The sequence below is a fragment of the Ciconia boyciana genome, chromosome 1 (assembly GCF_034638445.1).
Source record: "Ciconia boyciana chromosome 1, ASM3463844v1, whole genome shotgun sequence".
NCBI classification, from domain to species: Eukaryota; Metazoa; Chordata; class Aves; order Ciconiiformes; family Ciconiidae; genus Ciconia; species Ciconia boyciana.
In genome coordinates, this window is record NC_132934.1 from 131,821,947 (window position 1) to 131,844,553 (window position 22,607).

The window sequence follows — 22,607 nt, forward strand, 5'->3', positions numbered from 1 at the left end:
CAGGTGGTAATTTATCTCTGTCTTTATAATGTCTCATTTGCTGGCTTAGCGCAACAGAGGTTTTTACTGTTGGGAGAGCGTTAGGTGTGAATGAGAGCAACCTGGCTGGAGAGGCAGGCAAAGCCACTGAAGAAGAGGGCACAAGCGCTGTTTCTAAGGCAGACACGAGTGTTAGGTTTGTTTTGTGCCTTGGGCTGCTTATGAATATCCACGTAATAGCTGGGCCTGTATTCGTCACGCTGCAGTTGCTTGGAGTTATTTGAATGTTCTCTGTGTTGATGTTTTTGGTGTTTCAGGGTTTATAAAGGCTGTAAACAAAATCCTGAGTAAAATTCAAGCAGCTGACTTACAGCCTAGTAACGTGAGAAACTGCTGCTCTACATGCTGCCCTCTAGTCTTTGAGATCGCGTGGGCTGGAGCAGTACATTAGCAGCCTTTGGCGACTGGTGTTGGTCCCGCTGTGCCTCTGCTACCCTCTGGATGGGATCAGGAGCTCCTCCTTTCCCCAGGCCTTGCGGGGACGGGGTGGCGGGGTGGTGTGTGTGTGGCGCTGGGCCTTGTTGGAGTTCCGCTTGCTCTGGCCGTGGCTCCCTCTGCCCTAGGCACATGCTTAGGTGTTACTTGTATTGGAGCTGAAGCAAAAGTCAAGCAGCCGCTTCTGCTCTCTGTCTGCAGTGACTAATCTGGAGAGCTGCTCAATACTCACCAAAGTCTACGAAATCAGGTAACTTTACAGTGAGAATGCAACTGCTGGTCTAGTTCTGCCGAACCGTACTGAAGTGTCTGTGTATAGGGAAGGGAATTGTGTGGTCTGCTGGGGGAAGGGGAAGCAAGTTCTCAAGAGCGTGGGATCCAACCAAGAGTAATAATGTAGCGGTACTGGAGTGGAGCAGGGAGGAAGCCTTCTCTGTGGCCTTTTCAAGGATGACCCTGCTCAAGGGCTGACACTGACTTCAGGTGCTGTTTTTCCAGTTGCACAGACTCTAGAACACCATGTTAAAAAGAGGGAGAGGTGGGAAGGAGCAAGAGAAGACATTCTTATGAAAGAGATCTCCAGTGCACACAAGTACAAAGTATGTCTTACATGGAGATGTTCTTTTTTCCCTTGAAAGAAGAAATTCATGTACGTGAGCCACAAGAGTCTCTGATGGTCACTGGACACATCAATACTCATCTTGGGAAAGAGTACAATTACTGCCTTAAAACCAGGAGCCTCGGTTAATGAGTGTCAGCACAGGACACTAACCACTGTGTACATCTGTTAACAGTGTAGGGCCAGGGAAAAAATTCAGACCGTGTGAAATGGAATTGATCTTATCAGCATACACACTACAAATACAAGCATGGAAAAAATTACTGGTTCAGCTCTTGAACCACATGAACTGGCACAGCTGTATTTTCTTCAATGCAGTCGTACTGATTTATGTAGCGTGGGATATGTTCTTAGTAGTTTAAAAATGTTTTCCAGCTTTGGACAGACTGGAAATTTAATTCAGCAACTGTAACTTATTTCTGGCTTTCAGGTTAGCTGCTATTGCCTCTGGACTACAGACTAACGTACCGTAACCAAGTGGCTTTTTTCTAGCTGTAGCTCCTAGAATGTGACCAAGCAGACAAGATTTTTGCAGAAACTAAGTAACCCATCAATAGCAAAAGTCATGAATCTAAGCCCAAGATGCTAAGAGAAGTAAATTTTGGCAAAACCAAGCATCTAAACAAGACTTACAGGGAAAACATGTATTTCACAAGAATATTCTCTGATAACTAATGAGGTACCCATGCTTCACACAGGTTAGACTCCTGTTTAAGCAACAAGACCTTTAATGGTCTACTGCAGTTACATATTCAGCAAACTCATGAAAGTAACAAAATTAATGAAATTTTATTGGCAAAAATCAAGTTCAATGACCTATGTAATTCAACAGAAGCGAGCCTCAGTTTAGTTTATCAAAATACTTCAGTTTTCCAGCTGGATCTGGAATTATCTGTGCAAGAAAGAAAATGAAAATGTTAGTCTAAACCCAAAAACATGCAAACACAACAAACTATAAAACCAGAACAGCATAGTATTTCATAATATGATGCTAAGGCCAACCCACAAGCAACACTGAAAAGTAGTTTATTAGTTGACTTGATACTAGATTACTGTTTATCTCTAAAGGTAGGTACTAGCAGTAAGCAGAAAGACTACACTAACTGGGGGAAGAGAGAGTGCAGCCTACCAAAGGAAGAATTTTGACCGTTGGGAGGGTGTACATCTATGTTTTTTGCCCCCAAAGCAAGATGTTTTAATAAATTAATGTCTGTAATCCAGAGTCTTAGAATTTACTTACAGTTCTTCCCTTGGCCACCACACTCTCATGGCTTCCTCTGGTTTGATCTAATTAAATCAAACACATTTAGAAGGCATGGCTACATCTTCGAGAAAATCTTTTTGAACTACTCTGCTATTTAAATTATCTGCATCTTTTGCACAGAGGAGAAAGAGAATGCTTATGTATTGTTTTAGATCTTTAGATTGGCAGTGTTGGAGCTGTTAATCTCAGCATTATAAGACTGTTTTTTAGAAAATATGTTAATATGTATTATTTAGGTAATCCATGGTTACGGAGGGCAGAACTTTTCAGTGCCAAAATTAATGATTACCAGCCCGCCCTCTTTCATTTTACAGTCTTAGTATCCAGCTTCCCCTACTAAGACACTCTTCTGCTAGCTTGAAAGAGGTGACTCCTAGCCTCAAGTCATCCTGGAAGTTTTCACATCCAGCAAAGAAACATGGTTTAACATTCCACTATTGTTTTTACTGTCAATGACAATGCTCACTACTCTGCTTAGAGGCTGCTGGGACCTGCTTTTTGTTGAGACAGCTCTTAAACAACAACACTGTGTCATCGCCAGATGGTTCAGAAGAAAGCCACATGCTCAAATAAATGACAGTGATCTCATCTGAACTAGGTGGCTCAGACCTCTAGTGAAAGTTTCATTATTCCAAGCCCAGAGAACACAAACAAGTTCAATGGGTGTTTGTCTGAACCCTAGCTCTTCTGCTTGTAGTCACATGTAGGCAAGTAGTAACACAGGAGGAAGAGCTATCGTGCAGCAAAGCAGTGCTCTCTGCTGGAGTTGTGACAGTGGCACGCTGCCTCTGTCAGATACTACAGCAGCCTGGGAACTTGTATCTTTCTTTTTTTTGGGTAGTGCCTAGGATCCACAGTAAGACTTGACAGAACCAAGAATTTATATGGACAAATAACTGAGAAGACAGGACAGACTCAAGAGTTTCCAACTTCCTCTCATCAGGTGTTAACAGGAAAGAAATTTCTTGATCACAAACTCATTGCTGCTCAAGAGAGTTTTGTTCATGCACAGGGAATTTGAAACAACTGGAATATGTCTAGTGTGAGGGAAATGAGCTCCTAATAAAATCAGTAGTAATCCAAAAGCTGTAACTATAATAATGTGAGTTTACTCCTATAATCTCATTGAAAGTTATAAAGACTTTGGATTTGGCTTTAGTGGAAATGATAACTGAGTGTTTTCTAGTAGTACATGCATTTAAATACAGTGACTTACTGTTTCACTGCCAGGTTTCCAACCAGCAGGGCAAACTGGAGGAAAAAAGAGGACAAAGTTAGTAAAAGTATTTTTACACACACTTTGTAGACTTAATGTTCTCTTTCTGAACTTGAAGTAAAACAGCACACAAGCATCACATGTAAATATCTGCAACTATGAAATACGCAGCTTGCTTTATACATGGGATGGTGTCGTAACAGTTTATAGCTGATACCACCTACCACTCCTCTTAACTGGAAACTGCGTATCTCTGGATGGATGTCTGTGCCTTGGTTTAATTCTCGTGCCCTTCTAGACAAAGTACTGGCAAAACAGTATCTGAGAATGAACACCTATTCTAGTAAAAACAAAAGTTTCATGACAAAATTCAGGTGACTACACTGAGACCTACCTTTCTTTCTTTAAAACCAATGCTAGGGGAAATTTTTTAGCAAAGAAATAAGTTCAAAGATTCTACAAGAGACTGAGTGATTTTATTTGAAGCCTTGCTCAGGAGTAAAGGGGTTATAGCATGTAGTTAGTATGCAGTGTGGCTGAGAGCCCTGTGACCACCTGTACAGTTGCACATTCTGGAGTGAAGCTCTTATCTGTTCAGAGCTCTCCCTCTGAGGCTTTAGCCCAACGAGTTATGCCATATTACACTGCTTTAAGGCATGCTGACGGACAAAATACCACAAATGCAATTAGGAATTCTGGATAACTTTTTTTCCTGTTCTGTGCAAAGAATCTGATAAGGTGACTAGGGAGGCTCTCCTCAGCATTCATGCAAAAGCTGGTGAGATTCCACCATGGCTGGAAAAAAATGTGGTACTCTGGAAATACACTGCAGATCAATATTCTGCAAGACAGCTTTGTAACGAAATAAGAGAGGTTAAATTTCCTTAGTCAAATGTGTGTAGCCCAAGTATCAGCATTCATCTTTTCAAATCTGTACAGCAAAGCATAATGATTTGTACCTTCAGATAAAGGTACTTTCAAATGCCAGGTGAAATTGAGTTGAAATGGAAGTTAAGCTGCCGAACATGTGTATTAATATTTAAACAAATCTCTAAAAAATGAATATGTTTAAATAAACACATTAGTTAAAGAAATGTGAAAAGTTCACCCTTGAACTGGGGGGATATGAATTCTTGAGACAAAGTAATGACCTGAAGCCAGTGAACGCTTCTTTGTCGGGGAAAATGATCACATAGCACAAGTAATGGCGGTCTAACTTTCACAGTATCACCATGTATCTTGACATGAAGCACTCAATTACTTGTCACAGACCCTCAATGAATGACACAGGACAAGGATGGCCTGCATCTCAATTATTTCAGTATGCCAAGATGTACTGAAATATTGGTCCCGATTCTTCATGGCCTCATATTTTGTACAGATCTATGCTTGTGACAGATGGTACATAATGCCTTAATTCAGGCTAAGGAATGCTTTATGCTCTGCATTCTCATGGATGTGAAGCAAAACATGAATTACTACACTAGAAACAACCTATGGAAGTACCAGGACCACAGAATCTTGTAGCAGGGCAATCAAACCACTTCATTCACTGCATGAGGCTAGTTTCTAATGCTACTGAGTACCCTTCTTCCAAAAAGCTACAAATACAGCTTCCAGTCTAAGTTAAACGATCCTCAACACAAAAGTATTTAAAAGAGCACCTTCTCCATGTTTGTCTGTGTACTGGAATGCTTGTACTAAACGAAGCGTTTCATCCACTGATCTCCCAACGGGAAGGTCATTCATCGTGATCTGTCGAAGGATTCTCTTATCATCAATAATGAAAAGGCCTCTGTGAAAACATTTTTTTGGTGTGTTAGGAAACAGAACTAATTACAGTGTTGTTTACATGCTGTTTTATGTCTGTTGGATGGGAAGAATTGGATCTCTGCAAACACCGTACAATACCCACCACCTTAGAATACTACTAACCTACTATTCTTTACCTGGGGTATCAGATGACATGAGCTGATGGCAAGTTAAAACCAAGAAAGGATAGTTCTTCGCAGAACACAGAACTAAGCTTTGGCAGGCCCTGCCAGGGGGTGTTGTAGATGCTACGACGTTACAGGGATCCCAAAAGCAACTAATCAAGTTTATGAAAGATGTATCTCTTGCGGCCATTAGTCTTGACCCCACCTGGGCTTGGGAGGTCCCTGAGTAACTGCATTTCTGGGGTATTCTGCATGTTTGCCCTGCCCTAGGTATCTGCTGATGACTGCTGTTAAACAGGGTATTAACCTCCACCCCTGTTCTGACTCATTATGACTATTTTTCTGTGTTCTTCAATATGTATTTTGTCTCTCAGCATGAATCCCCAAGTAAAAACTTCTCTCAAAGAAGAATTTCAAATGCTTCTTTAGATATAAAGTAGTAAGTACTACTCCAGCAGAACAAAATTAACTGTAACCAAGTGAAATACCTAAGTGTATGCCCTTGATCTTCCAGATATACACCATAATCCTTTGAAATTTGGTGTGTCAAATCTGAAAGAAGCGGAATCTTCATAGGTCCAAGTCCCCCTTGTTTTCGAGGAGTATTAATCCTTTGAAAGAAATGAGATACAGATGTATTTCTCATAAAGATTTATATTCCCTAGACAAAGTTAAAAGTCACAAACCAGAACAGTACAGACAGAAGGATTTAGTGCAAGTGACATTCTTCTTGCTCTGCACACAAGGGAGACGAATACTATTTATGGCTCGAGCAAAATGTTCAGTAGATCTTTTGCAGTTTTTGGCCGCATTTATTAATAGTGACCTCTTTCTTATCAGTCATACTTTATACCAATGTGCTCATGAATTGGGACAGTGTAACACATTTACAGATACTTGCATCCTTAGCTCTTTTTTTCTTTTGTATTTGAAATACTTTTTTTGGACTGAGACACGATATATTTCAAGCAGTACATATTAAACAAGCTTCAAAGATAAAGGTACTTTCACACACTAGGGTTAAAAATTTTCACCACTAAAAGATATTTTAAACACTTGTATCAATAGTATCATGCTTTTACACGTTATGATATACCTACATAGGCTACAAATCTGGGCATACAGTTCTTCAGCTAAGATGGACCCATGAATAATTTTTAGTAAAAGACAAGGATAAGATACATACCATGCTAAGTGAGTGAACTTTGAGTCCACAGAACATGCTACTACTTCGGTATTTATCGCTCTGAATTCTTCAATTCTGTCACTGAAGGCGATTATCTCCGTTGGACATACAAATGTACTAGGTAATTTAAAACAAGATAAAGTCAAAATTTCATGAGAAGTCCAGTAAATTCTCTGTTTAAATTAAATGGTGGATTTATCATAAATGATTTCAGCTTTTACTTATTTTTTATTGCTTCTTCAAGTATTTAACCAAAATGCTGCCTGACAAATCTTTCAGCCTCAGACTCTAGCTTAGTTACAAACCATTTATTACTGAAGAAGATTATAAACACATCTGGACACAAGTGTTTTTACAGTTACTTTATTTTAGACTTCATGAATATTAAGTGGCTGAATTTAAGCACAACATGCCAAGTTTTTTCAGAGGAACATACTATAATTTCTTGTTTCTGTGCATGTCTGCAAGTTTTAACTATTTTGACTTGAACTTTTTCCACTACAGAAGAAACAGAGTGATAAAGATCACAATTTCTAGGCCCTCAAAGCTAAGGGCCAAGAGCCACGTTCTTTCCTTTATAATGTTATGGTAGTTATGCATCTCTGTCCTCTTTTCATTTTGTGGAAAAGAATGGGATTGTCTGGTAGAAAGCTGAAGTGTTTTCACTCAACCAGTGAAGTTACGGCATTCTAAATAAAGGAGGGTAATGTTACATATTCTTAGGATGTTATGGGAAGAACTTAAAGGGAAAACGCCATCTCTTAATGTCCTACATACACTCTGGAAAATATAGATGGGATGCTGTCTTCTTTCTGCAGCAATGATTTAGAGCATCATACAGAATGTAAAGGTTGCTACAGACTGAAAGTTATTTTTTTGTGTGGAGACACAAATCAGTGGGCACGCTTATTATGACAAAGATTGTGTTACAGTTTTACCAATGCACGATGAAAACACAAATGTAAAGAATGTGTTTTCTTCTGTCCCTCCTTTCTTCTCCCCCAAGCCCTTACCAAACAAAAAACCAAGACCTCAGAAAAAGAGAAAAATTAATGAATTACGAGACTAGTATAGCTGCACTCAGTCTTGGTATGTCTACAGTGGTCTTACTTACAAGTCAAGAGGATAGAAGAAGAAGACAAGATATTTTCCTTTATAATCTGTTAATTTCAGCTCTTTAAACTCTCCATTAATGACTGCAGTTCCTTCCCAGTAAGGTGCTGGCTTGGAGACTGAAATACGAAGAACGTTCAATTAAAAGTCAGAATACGAAGCACGTGTTCAAAGAAAGCTGTTCCTTAGCTAGGTTGTGTGCAAGGACAGCTGTTCTTCCTTTTGCTTGAAAAACAACCTACTGCACAGTTACAAAATGAAACTTCTTATCACTTTAAAATGTTCACAGCTGGCAGAGGTTACAGGATGATGAAGAAATGTAGGTTTCAGTACACATGGGAAGTAAATAATTCGACCAACGTGTGCTTATACATGAGCCCTTTGAATCACTGATAATCAAGGCCACACAACCCTTATCTGGGCATATTGAACAAACCATGTGTGCACTACCAGCTCATGGCAGAAAATCTGTTAGACTGAAGGAGAAGCTGTTTAAGATTTCAGGAACCCTCACTATTTTGTTATGAATAGCTGTTGTGAATCAGAAGCATAGTATGGTTCAAATTCACATTGTTACTTTTTAGCCGTGAAAAACGACTTAGAATTCAAGTCCACAAAAAATACATGCTACAACATGTTTAGAGACAAATGCCTAAAAATGCAGTGTATATTTATTAAATTACAACTCCTAAGCAAATTGTAACTTGAAGATAGTTGTGTTTTAAAAAAAAATCCAATTAAAACACTAAAAATGATTCTGCCAGGTACTATTTTCATAGTAATGTGAATTCTGAGACAAAGGGTAGGGTATGCTGGAGATACAAGGTGATCTGAATACACTTGTGATGTCAAGGTCATTGACATACAGCCCCAGGAAACTGGAGAAATGCTGCTGAGATAAATACACAGAATCCTAATTGTTATCTGGATGATGACTGCGTTGTTGGTCTCTCCTTTTCTTAGGACAACCCTCAGCTGTAGAATATAGTTTGTGAGGATCTACAAGGACTGCAAAAAATACCCCAAATCATCAGACACATCGTGCCCCTGAGTGGGAAGGCAGTCTGCTTTGGTTTCACTTGATATAACCCACAAGGGACGCAGCAATACAAGTAGAGAGAGCCAGGAGCTATGACTGGTAATTTCAGTTCACATTTTTGAAGAAATGCTCTTCTTCTCAAGTCTTCTGCAGAATTCTTTCTGATCAGAATTCAAGCTCCCGACTTCTAACTTTTTTTTATTGAGTCTTTGTAGGTATGGGACTGTTTTCAAGTGAGAGCAAGGGTTAACCTTCAAGTTATTTTGAGCTGTCCACAATGTTTCAAATGTTGCTCTTTACAAAATAGGGACACCCCTAATCTAATCTCTTTGCAGCAAAACATTCTCTTCAACTGACCTTCAAATTACTAGGGAGAAGGAAAAGAAATTAAATAAGATATGTTGTATCTTGACCCATTTTTAAGTGAAGGTGATACTTTTGGTTTAAAAATACTTGTCTAAAATGCTGTAATAACTTACATTAGAAAGGGAGGAAAAACCAGACAAAACTGGTTACACATATCTTGACTGGTTTTCCATTTTTCTCATAGCATCTGTTTGCAAATGTTTCTAACGGAAGTTATGCCCTGGCTCGGTAGAGGAAAACGATTTAAAGCTGTACATTCTCACAGCAAAGATCGTTTCTACGAGACTTCTCTCCACTCTCTGTTCTGCAGAATGGGACTTTTGGAGAGCATCTGACCACTTAAGCAGGTGCCCCTGAACACCTCACTGCGACTCAATTAAAGATGTTTGCACCTAGGTCTGCCATAAAGTATTTAAATCACCAGAGAGTGTAGGCACAAAAGCAAGTGACAAACCAAGCCCAGTAATAACTGGTGAACATTAGGAGAGGTGACTGTTCAGCATTTCTAACCACAGTGCGAGCACAAAACTCTTCTGTATCTTGTTCAAGGCGTTTCCCTTAACTCATTTGCTCTTTCTGGAACCACAGACCTTGCTAAACGTCTGTGAAACGTTGAACTCGCTGCCAATTTACCACGATAAAACCGTACGTTTGGAAGGGACAGTGGGCCTTCCCTCCGTCGTCCCGAGGCCTCCCCGGAGGCCGTATGCACGCTCCTACGGCCAGAAGCCGATGTGGGGAAGGGAAGGCATTCGGGAGCCGCGGGGTGTGCTGCCATGCCACTTCCGCAGGTTTTGCACCTGCGACCCAACCGCGACCGTCACCCGGCGGGGGGCCGCGGGGCTGCTCTCGGCGCAGACGGCGGGCAGCGCCTCAGGCCGCCGGCTGAGGGGAACGGCCCCCCGCCGGGGAAGAGCCGCGCCGCCGCGGGACCCCGGGCGACCCCGGGAGGGAGGGCCGCAACCCGCCCCGCCGTGCTGCCCCGGCGCGGCGGGCCCACGCGCTCCGCCTGACGTGGCGCTGCCCGCCGCTCTCCCGCTGCGCCCGGGGAGGCCGCCCCCTCCCACCCACCCCGCGACCGTTAACGGCCCCGCGCGACGCCGCACTCTCCCTCAGCCTGCGGCGCCAGCGCAGGCGCATGGCGGGCACCTCCTCCGCGCCCCGGCCCCGGCCCCGGCCCCGGCCCCGGCCCCCGGCCGCCCCTCAGCGGCAGCGTGACAAGGGGCGTCCGAACGGCATCCGCCGCCCGGGGCCTCTCCTCCCCGCCCGCCGCCCCTGCGCTCCCCGCTCCCTCGGCAGCCCCAGCCCCGCCGGCACCTACTCTTGGCCTGGCTGAGGTGCAGCGAGTGGTCGGAGACGGGCAGACGAGCCGCCTCCCCGGGGTAGACCTGCCCCCCCGCGTAGTAATGGCACTGCTCGTCCCCCCGCTGCCGCGCCGGGCGCTGTTTCTCTGCCTCCGCCGCCTCGCCTCCCAGCGCCGCCGCCGCCGCTAGCAACAGCAGCAGCAGCGCCGAGCGCCGGGCCCGCGCCCCGCCACCCGCCCGCAGTCGCGGCCGCGCCGCCTCCATGGCCCGCCGAGCGAGTGCACGTCCCCACGGCGCGGCGGCGGAGGGGCGGGGGCGGGGAGGAGCTTGGCCGGTCCTCTCGCACACGCTCCCAGCCGCACGGCCAGGGCTCCTGGCGCGGCTGCCCACCGCCCCGCGGCGGCTGCGTGGGGAGAGGCCGAGGCCCGAGGCCCGCCGCGCTGCCCCCCGCCCGGCACCGCCACCCCCGGACCCGGCCTTTCGGTGGGGCTGGGCGCTGCCTGCCGCCTGGGCCCCGGGGCCGTGCAGGCGGGGCTGTGGCCTCATGCTTAAGCCCCGGAGGAAATGGTAAATTATGTACGTGTCTAGAGAAAAAGAGAAAAGAAAAATACACGTGTATGTGGAGAGAGGGTGTGCATATAGGCCTGTGCCTGCGATTGCAGAAGGAAACTCTCTGCCAATGTGTGAGATTTCCCATCTGGTATCTCTCCTATCTGTGGCAGCGTGGGTTCTGTGGGCATTTCATCACACGCGGTCATACCAGTCTATGCCAAATGCAGCTTGTACTTTGTGGCCTAATGAATACACGGAATGTGAAAAAGCGTACTGCTTTAGGTCTGAAATCTTGAATTGCTGCCAGCTGGGCAGCAAATGGTGAATGAGTTCCACATAATGCACATGGTGGCTGCATTAAAGAGTGTGGCCAAACAGAAATGAGGCTACTAAGTGCCTTCTAATTCATAAAAGCATAGAATCATAGAATGGTTTGGGTTGGAAGGGACCTTTAAAGGTCATCTAGTCCAACTCCCCTGCAATGAGCAGGGACATCTTCAGCTGGATCAGGTTGCTCAGAGCCCCGTCCAACCTGACCTTGAATGTTTCCGGGGATGGGACATCTACCACCTCTCTGGGCAACCTGTTCCAGTGTTTCACCACCCTCATCATAACAAATTTCTTCCTTATATCTAGTCTGAACCTACCTTCTATTAGTTTAAAACCATTACCCCTTGTCCCATCACTATACAGGCCCTGCTAAAAAGGTTGTCCCCATCTTTCTTATAAGCCCCCTTTAAGTACTGAAAGGCTGCAGTACGGTCTCCCTGGAGCCTTCTCTTCTCCAGGCTGAACAAGCCCAACTCTCTCAGCCTTTCCTCGTAGGAGAGGTGCTCCAGCCCTCAGATCATCTTCATGGCCCAGATGTCTTGGCTCAAGTTTGTCTCGTGAGAGGTCATTTTGCTCAGTGCTGAGTAGATTGTGGTTCATATCACAAAATAGTTACATATTTGTCCTGTGTAAGCGTAGCTAGAAGGTAATTCAGCAGCACATTTAACAACAAGATTTTGAAGACAGTAAGCAGGCTGTGACAAGCAGTAGGTAAGGCTTTGCAGCACAGTGTCTGGTCGAACGAGGTTATGCTAGACATACCTGTTTGACTGGGACAGTTCAGGTCATCTGTCAAGTGTATCAGTTAAACTGTAACCAGGATCCTTAAAAATTAAGATGTGAGAGAGCTGGAGCTATCCCTTATCGAAAGTAGGGACACCATTGACCTTTTGTGCTTGGAGCACTGTGGAATGCCATCCTCTGGGAAAACTGGTGGTTCAGTAAAAAGGTTACCCCAGACTGACAAAGTCAGGCTGTTAACAGAGGAACATCTGCATCGCATCCTGTCTCTGCAGATGATTTGTGATAAATGTACCTTCAGGATGGTACGGTACCCACACCAGAACGGACAGTACAATTTCTCTGTTTAAAAAATGATACAGAACAGGCACGTAAAGAGCAGAGCCAAAAGAAAACACTGAGGGCTGTTTTCAAAGAATACAGGCTCTGTAAAAGAAGAAAGGGATTAGCAAGGCACCTGTCATTATATATTGTGTCTTGAACAAATCCTACTATTTTTCTGGTTTTCTACAACAGAATCCACCCTTTAAAAAGATATTTCACAAAATTAAATTCACGGAAGTGGGAAAAACAAGACCTTGCAGGCATGTGTGCACTTCTTAACCTGTGATTTCAGTGTTCCTTGCTCCCGAAGCTCTGACTGCTCTCCAGAAGGAGCTTCTTTCCTTTCCCATCTCTTGTCATGTTTGCCTTTAAGTCCCAGTCTAGGTTCTACAAATTAGGGATCACGCTTGTAAAATGCCATTCATACTGTTACTGTCACAGCAATAATCTTACTCGGGTGTATCTGCCCACCTGAAGGGATTGAAGACTACTGAGGATCAGAAGGGTAAGGCTCTGGAACAGCCCTCTGACGGCTACAGAAGCAAAATACTTACATAGCTATTGTATCATAGCTTGATCAGCGTGTGTGACATTATAAAAAATTGCATTAAATGTCTGCCTACAGGGGAAATGGACTTGATAGCACATGAGATCCCCTTGTCCTGTTTTTTCACAGTGAATTGATGGTGGCCAGTCTCTGATTATACCTCCTAAAATGTTGGAAGCAGGATAAAATCTGATCTTCTTTTCAGTGCTGCTGTTTCAGTTTGACTTCCGTCCTCTATCAAGGGCATGTCATTAAAGGGAGGATGAACAAAACCCGTTTGCTCATGTTAAGCACTCTGGCTCTGGTGGAAAAAAGCACTTCAACAATCTTTGTACTCCCACTGATTCCAGATTCAGGCGTGCCTTGCATTTAAGCTTGCTAAAATGTGTTGACGGATTACTGTCTTACAGGATCCAACTTTAGTAGTACTGAACTTAATATCAAGCCTTCCTCAGTCTCACTGCTTGTAAGGACAGTGACAGTCATGGCCTCCATGACTTTACAGACAAAGTTATTTTGGTTGTCCTGGTCTTTTGTTTTTGCGGGTGTTTTGAGCCATAGGAAATGGCAGTGATTTGAAAAATCACTTAGTAAAGTTGATATAGTAAAGTTGAAAAAAATGAGCAGTTGAGAGAGGTATGCACTTTGCATAACATTACCATCTCTCAGTTGAAAGATATTCCCAAATACCTATAAATGAGAGAGAAAGCAAGTAAAATCAATGCAGTAAAAATAGAAAAGAATCAGGCCTCTTGTGAGTGGAGAAAATGCTGCAGGACAAAAATGGGTTTTATCTGCAGAATATATGTTAGCTAAATAACACTAATCTGAGGTTCATATGCGATTAAGTATATATACACATGGAACAGAGTTCAAAAGAGCAACAAGAAAGACTTTCTGGCTGCTGCTGTACTTTCAAGACTTCTGGAAGTGATTAAAAAATGAAAAATTTCGTAAATTAAATCCAAATATATATCACTCTTCAGTGTCCAAACGGAGAGCATGGGCAGCCTTCTTTCTTTGCCCAGTGATGAAATGCTCGAACTGAATGATGATTTTTGAGTTTAAATTGATGAAATTAAGTGATGCTGTTAATATGTCAAAGAGAAACACTGTGCTACATTCATCCAGTTGTACAGCTCTTCTGAAGTTGGTAGGGTTTACCACGTGCAAAGGGAAAGCTCTTAAATCCTTCCTTTCCTCCACTGCATTACAGGCTGCGTTCCTGCATGTCATGCCATGTTCAGGCCTGCAAGGATGGTTCGGTTTTGGCAAAGGGCTTGGTTGTGGCAGGGTCTTATTGCCACGGTGGCACTACAGTTACGGAAGCAGGGAGTGATTTAGGCTACTAAAGCAGTTTAGAAATGGTTGCGGAGGTTCTGTCTGTTCTTGCTTGTAGTAATAAAATACCTCACTATCATTTAAATGACCTAATATAAAAATATCTTGGAAAAATTAGCATAGTATATTGTAGCAAGATGCCTGTCGCCATTTCCTGGAACAGATGGAGCAGATGTTCAATATTGTGCTGGTGAAACTCGCGGTTGGTTTTCTCCTCCTCATGGCTTACAGGGACATTTTAACAAATATATTGCATTGCTTGTCATGCATGACAGAAAATCTATAGTGTAGAAAACTTTGCTGGAGAAAGGAGGGTAGAAAACATCTGTTTTGTAAGTGGTATTGGATCAGAATGACCATAATTAAAATTCCCAATTAGGGAAGTCTTCTCCTTTTTGGCTCTTGATAAGGCTAGACTGGTGGGATCAGCTGTGCGTGCACTGACTGCAAAGGGTCCTTGAAGAGAAAGTGTATCGTCAGGCTGAACAGTGCTGGGTGGTGCCATTTGCTTTGACGGGCACTTCATCCTGACTTCTGACTGCTGCTAGTATAGCTGAAGCAGTATGGTTGCTTACATACAAACAGAAACGTCTTAAAATCTGCCACTTAGCAGTGTAGAGGTGTAATAGGTATATTTATCCCTGTAACCTACCTTTGGGGAATATGCGAGTGTTTGGAGATGAATTTATGTTTTTCCTCTGCAAACACACCTGCCATCGAAAAGTTCTGCTTCATTTCTTTCCCTTTCTCCTCCAGCTGGTTCTGCTTCTTGCAGCATCAGTGTCAGAAGCCCTGCGGGGTCTGGATGATAGGAACAGGACTGAGCATGTTATTAATGTGTTTGACTGAGCATGGCAAAAAAGGGCTATCAATACTGCTAGTCACTGCGCGATGGGGGAGTACAGTTCCTAAAGCACCACCTGTTTCCAGGCTTTCTTCTGCCTCTGTAAGTGCTGACAGAATCTACAAGGTTGTGCATATAAACAAATACTGTGAAACCACCTTCTTAACCTAATAAATAATGCAGTCCTTGTGGGCCCCTGTCAGTTTTCCTTTGGCTGTCACCTGGGGGGTGGGTTACAAGTGTGTTTACGCTCTATCCCATTTGTTCTTCCATTGACAAGAAGACTTTCAATGAAAGTGCCCAAAATTTCTCTGAGCATTAGTACAGTTTTTGGACAGTCGCACTGACAAGTGAGGACAGAGAAAGCCAATGCAGAACAACACCAAGGCAGTGGACCGTAAAGGGTAGTTGAGGTATTGCACCTGAAAACCAATGCTGGATGTCTGGACCTGCCCTTGGCAGTATACTGCTGATGTGCCCCGAGGCTGTCACAGCTAGGAGCTTGCTAGCCAAAATAACTTGGCTTCGTCTGGTGTTGCTGACCAAGAGAGGCCCTTGCCCACAGAGCAGTAACCCCGCCGTGTCGAGTGCAGTGGTCTCCGTCAGTGTCATTTGCAGGGGTCTGCAGGCTCCTGCCCTGGGGGTCCCACCCTGGGTTCTGCCTTCTTGGGTCTGAACTGAGGCTAGTGCACTCCGGTCTAAGTCTCTAGCTCAGTCAGCCTTTGGGAAAAGGTGGAAAACTTGTCACCTCAGCTCAGACAAAAAACAAAGCTGCGTCCTGCCCTCGCAGGTGCCTGCCACTGCAGCCTCATGGGTGGAAAGACACCCTGCAGCAACCCAAATTCATGTCCTCTCAGACCAGAATAGAGGCAGATGTTGCTGATGGCTGTCGATGATGCCTGGGTATGCCTCTTCTGTGGGTAGTCACTAGGGTCTTGCTTAAGCTTATGGGTGTGCTAGCTGTCTTGCATTTGGGCTAAGTGGAGGAAAATGAAATGTTTAGCTGTCATCGAAAAAGTAGACCCTACTGCCTGAAGTATGGATGATCACATCAAGATCTGTGGAGGAGAGGAGGCTGCCCATGCTTCCCATGATACTGGGATGTGGTCTTAAAAAATTCGCAGCTCCTCTCCTTATGCCTGCCTGCCGGCTCCTCTTCTGTCTTGTCTTGAAAAGCTTTTTTTATTATCTATTTTCTAGCACTGTTCCATATCTAAATTTGCCTTTCTCTTCTATTTGAACTTGTGAAGAGAAAAATGGCTTTTGACCAGAAATATTCATGTGCCTTAATGTGTTAGTCGCTTTTACATTGCTCACTAGGTGGCACTAAGATGCTGTTATACCGATTAAAAAAAATTAAGTCGTGTATTCTCCAAGTGCCTGAAATTTCCTAAAATCTGAGGTTCTGGTATCAGAAGAGCTTTTGTTTTTTTAATTTTTAACTTTTTTTTTTTTCTAAAATACGAAGTCTACAGGTGTAGGAAATGCAAGATGAAATCTATAGTCAATACTCATCAACCACCCTAGTTCCTGTGAACTTGTTACAACAATAAAGGTAATCAAGCTTGTATAATTTTTCAGTAAGTTTTCTCGATTATGCCTCTGAGAGGGAAGATGCTGGGGATACTAAAGTAGTCTTTTAAAAAGGAGGACAAAATGAGAAACAAACCAACCATAAAGCTCATGGTGAAAGAGGTGGAGATTCATAACAGAAGGTAAGTTTTAACCTGGTCACTATGGAGTACTGAAATCAATGCTGGATTTTTGTTTCTGCTTCCTTTTTTGCTAGCTACACACATTTTTCTGGGAGTTTAAATAGCAGTCCAGAAAGCTATCATCTCTACTTTAACTAAGCTGAGTGGAGTGCACAGGCCTTCGTTCTTCTTTGCTGCTTCAGAAATCTCTGTGCTCCATTTAGAATTGCTGTAAATAAATGAAGACTACCATTTTTTGTGTTAACATCCTCATCTGTTCCAATTCAATTTCGCATAAATTTCAGAGATTCAAGTATTTCATGCAAGGTCTAATGCAAGGACTTAGAGGTTTCCTTGCAAAGCAAAATTTCTTAGTCATTGGAAGTGAAATAGATCTCATATTTGTGTCCCCCAGACCATAGGCATATGTCTTGAGTCTCCTTCAGTTAGCTCATATTTTCTCCACATTCTAATTTAGCATTTAAGTTGTGTTGGTAGTGAACTGTACCTTGATTTAGGTCAATACTAACATAACCCCTGCTTGTGTCAAAGCTACTTCTCTGCTACGGATCGTCAACTTTCCAAGGGGCCTTGGGAAGCCATGCCTCTGTGCAAGAGCCAATATTTGATCTGCCACATCTAAAATTGAAATCAAGTGCTGTTATTTTCCCATAATTAAAGGGAAGAAAGCCTATCGTTTCCAGCTAGGAGTGTTATTTATTTTTGCTTGCTTACTTTTTCTTCAGAAAGGCATTATTCTTACAAGTTTAGAAAAGTTTGCAAGTTTACAAACTCCTAAGAGAAAGCATAGGGATTTCAAGATACTATATGTATTCAAGACACTACACTTAAAGTATATGACCTATGTGCAAAGCAAGTATATGTTTATACCCTACAATCTCATTCACCATTACAGAATCAAAAAACGGAGGAAAATGTTTAGAAGATAGTCATACTTGCTACAGTTGTGCGCAGCTGTTTTTCTTGTATCTGCTGCTCTCGAGGCCTAAAATAAAACATGGTATGCAACTTACACACTTAAGTTACAATAAAGGAGGAAAACCCAAAATGCTATGACAGTTTTCTTCAATGTGGAGTCTAAAGTGATAAAAAAGAGAATGGGTTGGTTCACGCCATGAGGTAATTTGAAAATAAAATAGCCGTTCTGCATCGTACTGCTGAGCCCGTGCATAGCTTCTGTTCTTGCTGCGGGCTGCTCCCTGTGCGGTTTGAGGCAGCAAAGCCTGTGCCTGGACATGGGGACGGGTAGGTCCAAGCCGCTCTGGAGCTGCAGCCATCTTGTCAAAATTTGTGTCATCTCTGCCATTCACTGGGTGGGAGGCACTGCTAAATAATTCCCCACATTTTTAGAAAGATTTTAAAATTTTCCAAGATTTTGAAGATGGTAAGCATTGCTGAGATAAATAAAATAATGTGTTGACCTGCTGCACAGCTAGCTGTTACATGGAATTATTCCTCAGGCCTATGCTTTGAAGTAGTTGTTATGAAAAGTTGGCTGAGAGAGCTGAAGTTCCCAGTTAAGAAAGCTGATAACAGTTTGTGAGGCAGAGTTCCTCTCTCAGACCTGGGTGTTGATTTCTGAGATAAGATTTCTGCCGGATGGTATTTTTAATGGAAATGAAACAAGCAGCACTTTAAAAAAAAAGGAAAAGTCAGGCTCCGTATCTCCTGATCATCCTGTAGGAAAACAGTCTTCAAGGTCACTTGCAACATTTGCTGCCATTTCGCAGAGGGCTGACACGACGCTTTTCATCCTGGTGAGTCTGCAGCCACGCTACCAACAGACTTGTTTAGCAAGGAATAATTCATTTTAAAGACGCCTCATTAAAAATGCCTGACATCATCTCTTCAGTGATTTCATTTTTATTACCCGTAAGATCAGTTTACTTACTGGAAAACCGTGGGTACAGCCAGAAACAGCTGTGGCAAGTTGGCATCGATGCTGAACACGCTTGGCTGTGCCACGGGCTTTGTGCTGTGTTCCTCCCCAGGCAGCATGCCTTGCAGATCCCCTGCTTGCTGTGCCTGCTGCCTGGGTGAGTTTGAATAGGTCACCGTAGGCAACCGCTGTTTATATTTACCAAATTATTTGTTAAGGGTCGGCAGCTCATTATAATCCCACGCCGCTTCATGCTTCGGTGCATCCATGCGCCCATTTTGGTGCTCCTGGGTGCTTCTGATAACGGCAGGAGAGCCGCTGTGGGGTTGTTATTGCGGGAGGAAGGGAAAAGACTGTCACCGGCAACCCAGGGTATGTCCTTCCTCACCAAGGGTTTTTTTTGAAAAATTACAAGTAAAGAGCAAGCAGAAGGCTCCAGATGACAGAATGTATAGCCTGGTCAGTAAATGTGCTAAATCCTTCTGCACCCACTCAAAGAAAATGTGAGTCTGCCCTGTCTGTAGCTACAGGGGCTGGCTATTTTTTGGAAGCTGTAAAGATTTTGCTTTTAGCCTGAACATCTCTGGTGTGAAGCCTGCTGTCGGTGACGGCGATGCTCCTACAACTGAAGAGCACGAGCTTCGCTGGGCAGCAGTGCTCTGCTTCTCGGCAGACCAGCGGGGGACGTGGCTGGACTGAAACTGTCCCCTTTCCTCACCCCCAGTGGCACTTAACAGCCCTGAGCCTGCAAGAAAGGAAATGATGAGCCACATGCCTTGAGCTTTTGTGCAGTGCTGCCAAATCCAGATGCTAAAAGGTTGGGAAATGGGAAGCGGTAACAGTGATAGATTTGGAGATCTTTAGACCTCTCCGGTTCCTCGTGTGCGTGTAGCATTCACGTGTCTGGGCTTCCATGGAAGCCCAAAACTGTTGGTTGTTTTAGATGAAAGATGAGTTTTCATGTAATCGTGAGGCTTTCGAAGGAGGGATTTTGGGAAAATAAGCAGATATTGTGATGCTCCTGAAGAACTGCGCCCAGCCTTTGGGCAGCTGAAGGCAGAAGAGCCTGGAGGAGTCTCCTCCTTTTGCCATGGGTCAGATTTGGTCTTGGCTCTTACGCAAGGTGGCTGTAAGGGCAGAGTGCCCGGGGGTCTGTGCAGCCGCTTAGCCTCTGCTGTGCCCTCAGGCTTGTCCTGCTGTGGGCTGGCTGGGGAAGAGGCCAGCAGCTCCTTCCACCCTCCCTTCCTCAGCAGGCAACCACTGCTGGGAGGTGGACCAGCGTCAGCGCCCTGCCATTTTTGGAAACCCGTCAGAGAAAAGGGGATTACAGGCATCACCGGGAGGAGTTTGGTGTTACTCTGCTCCCGCTCTGCCCAATGGACCCCCCTGCCCTGGTTAAATACCTCACAACAGCTGGGCCAGGCCTGGGTTTGGAGAAATGCCATCTCTGAAAGGTTGACCCAGGCGCCGGAGGGAATTGGCATGGAATAAAGGGTTGAGGATGTTGAACCGAGTCTGGGCATCAGCAATGTATCAAGAGACACAAATATTGCTAAAATATTATATGAAATGAGCGTTAACGGAAAACATGAAACATTAGTGAAGCATGCGGAGCTAGAAACATTGCTATGGCTGTTAGGTTTTAATTAGCTGGAAACTGTTCGTTCAAACTGTGCTCCTGTGCAGTGATTGTCCTAATGTGGTTGGGTTTGAGATCTAATGCTGTTGGATTTTCCTTCCTTTATGAGTGATAAGTACAGAAATTTTCATTATACGTGTGTCCTCCTGGCTTCTGGAGTGCTGCGGAGGGAGATATTTTTGTACACTAAATTTTGCAGTTACTGCCTCGTAGTACTTACTGTAGCCCCAGTGACAGAAAGGGTCCTGTCCAAAAGGTGTTTCATCTGAAATGAAACGTTTGAGGGTGTTTCACAAGAGGAAAGTAGTACCACTTTACCTGTTTTACATTTCAATTTAAAGAATACTGCAAAGCTCAAAGCATGTGTTTTTGCAATGCTCCGTGAGCTCATGTGTCCATCTTTATGTACGCACACAGACACATACGTGTGTCGGCAAGAAAACTCAAATTAATTATTTTTCTTCCACTGGAGGGTTTTACCTCTTCAGTGGAGAATACTCCATTAATATTAACATACTTCATAATATCTGTTTTCAGAGACAGGAACATTTTTAATCCCCAGTCTTGCTTCACATGAGTGGCTACAGATCTACCTGTTAATGAGAGCATTGGCATCTTGAATTATAATGGCATATTTTGGGGCATCACTGTGTGGTCTGTTTTCCGATTTCTTGTCTGGAAGTCTTTATCTTTGCTATCTTATCTGTCTGACGCCTTCTGGAAACAATTTTCCCTTTACACCACTTCATAAACTTCTGCATACACTAGACTGGAGGTTCTGGGCCATTTCTCACATTTTGTAATGAATTTTCTGATTGAATTCTTTTACAGATAGCATCTCATACATGCAAAGCAGTGCCTAAGATCCTGGTGGATTTTTTATTGATTGTATGCATAAAGCTCTAAGAACTTGTGACATACTCTGAAAAGCTAAGTTGCCACTGAAACTTGCACATTTATATTTTTCAAGGCATTGAATGAAAAATCTGAAAAGGGATAAGAATAAGAGAAGAATAAGCCTGTTAACATAAAAATAAGTAAAATTAGAAAGAACCAAAGTATGTTTGCATAGTTAAATTTTATTTGGAACAATCACAATACTTTGGAATAACTACCAGGTCTGTTGATGAATAGCTGGGTGTTATTAGAGGAACTCTGTCACTGGCATTAATTTAATTAATGTCTCAGGCTTTAGATGAGTTGCCATAATACTAAGATGATGAACCTAGAATCATAAAGGGAAGGGCCACTATGGCTGCGTGGGTTCAAAATTTTCATCACTGGGCAACCCCTATGAATTGTAAATCGGGCTTTCGTTAATCCTTCTTAAAAGACAGCCCTACCGTGTAATGTTCATCAGGGGTGGCTGAACGCAGGGGAGAAAGGTAGGGGCCTCACCCCTACGAAAGCAGATCCCCGGCCCTCCAGGTGAGCTCCAGAAGAGTTCGCAAGGGAAGGGCAGCCTGGCTGCAGGAGAGGGCTGGCTGCTGAGGGGAAGGTTATTCTGCAGGGGCTGTTTAGGGCATGAAAGGAGTGGAAACAGTCCCCAGAACCGAGCAGCTGAAGGAAAAAAATAGGAGTGTTAGTGGGTGACTTTGGCTGCCTCTGGATAGGCTGGGAAAGCGTTGTGATGGAGAGGGAGGCTGCTGCTGTAAGCAGCGTGAGCGATTGCTTGTTGAAGCCACTGAACAGGGAATCGCCGGGAGAAGAAACGGTGTTTGGCGTCATTCAGAAGAGCAAGTGGGGCCTCGTTTGCACGGTTAGCGCTGGAGGGACTTTTGGTCATTGCAACCGCAGCATACTCTGATTCAGCCAACTTTCAGTAGCAGAGCAGGACCACCCCCACACCCACACAACCTCCCCCCAAATCCACTGTACTAAAGGACTACAGAAACTGAAAATGGCAATTTGACACCAATTTTTAAAAAGGGCTCTGGAAAGATGTCAATGTGGCTTTTGTCGAGAGAAATCATGTCTGAGAGAAATCCGCTGCTGTTCTTCTGAAGCACCGACATGCGTGTGGATTAGGGTGATTTGGTTGGTATGGTGCGCTCAGATTTTCCAAAAGCTTTTGATAAGCTCCTCAGTCGGAATATCCTAAAGAAGCAAAACTGTAGCAGGATGAAAGGAAAGATCCCCTCTGGAACTGGTGTGAGGGGTAGGAATAGATGGTCAGG

The 22,607-nt window shown here is 43.8% G+C and overlaps 1 protein-coding gene across 2 annotated transcripts; it reads right to left on the reverse strand.

Moving 5' to 3' along the window:
* Window positions 1-1,863: 1,863 nt before the first annotated feature.
* Window positions 1,864-10,839, reverse strand: PRDX4 (peroxiredoxin 4). Of its 2 annotated transcripts, XM_072848886.1 has the most exons (8): window positions 10,536-10,839; window positions 7,811-7,928; window positions 6,697-6,813; window positions 5,999-6,121; window positions 5,238-5,368; window positions 3,574-3,608; window positions 2,334-2,380; window positions 1,864-1,985 (listed from the first exon to the last, which is right to left on the reverse strand). In XM_072848886.1, the coding sequence occupies exons 1-8, from the start codon at window positions 10,780-10,782 to the stop codon at window positions 1,982-1,984; spliced, it is 822 nt and encodes a 273-aa protein (XP_072704987.1). In that variant the 5' UTR covers window positions 10,783-10,839; the 3' UTR covers window positions 1,864-1,981. The 2 variants fall into 2 exon arrangements, with proteins under 2 accessions (XP_072704987.1, XP_072704979.1); XM_072848878.1 differs by lacking the exon at window positions 2,334-2,380 and having other exon boundaries at window positions 10,536-10,838.
* Window positions 10,840-22,607: the final 11,768 nt, after the last annotated feature.

Excerpts from the sequence above, each read along its gene's own strand:
- PRDX4 (XM_072848886.1), bottom strand. The coding sequence starts at position 10,782 with ATGGAGGCGGCGCGGCCGCGACTGCGGGCGGGTGGCGGGGCGCGGGCC. Across the intron at positions 6,814-7,810 it reads TTCTTCTATCCTCTTGACTT|TACATTTGTATGTCCAACGG; the intron begins GTAAGTAAGACC and ends TAAATTACCTAG. Across the intron at positions 5,369-5,998 it reads GATCAAGGGCATACACTTAG|AGGCCTTTTCATTATTGATG; the intron begins GTATTTCACTTG and ends ATGTTTTCACAG.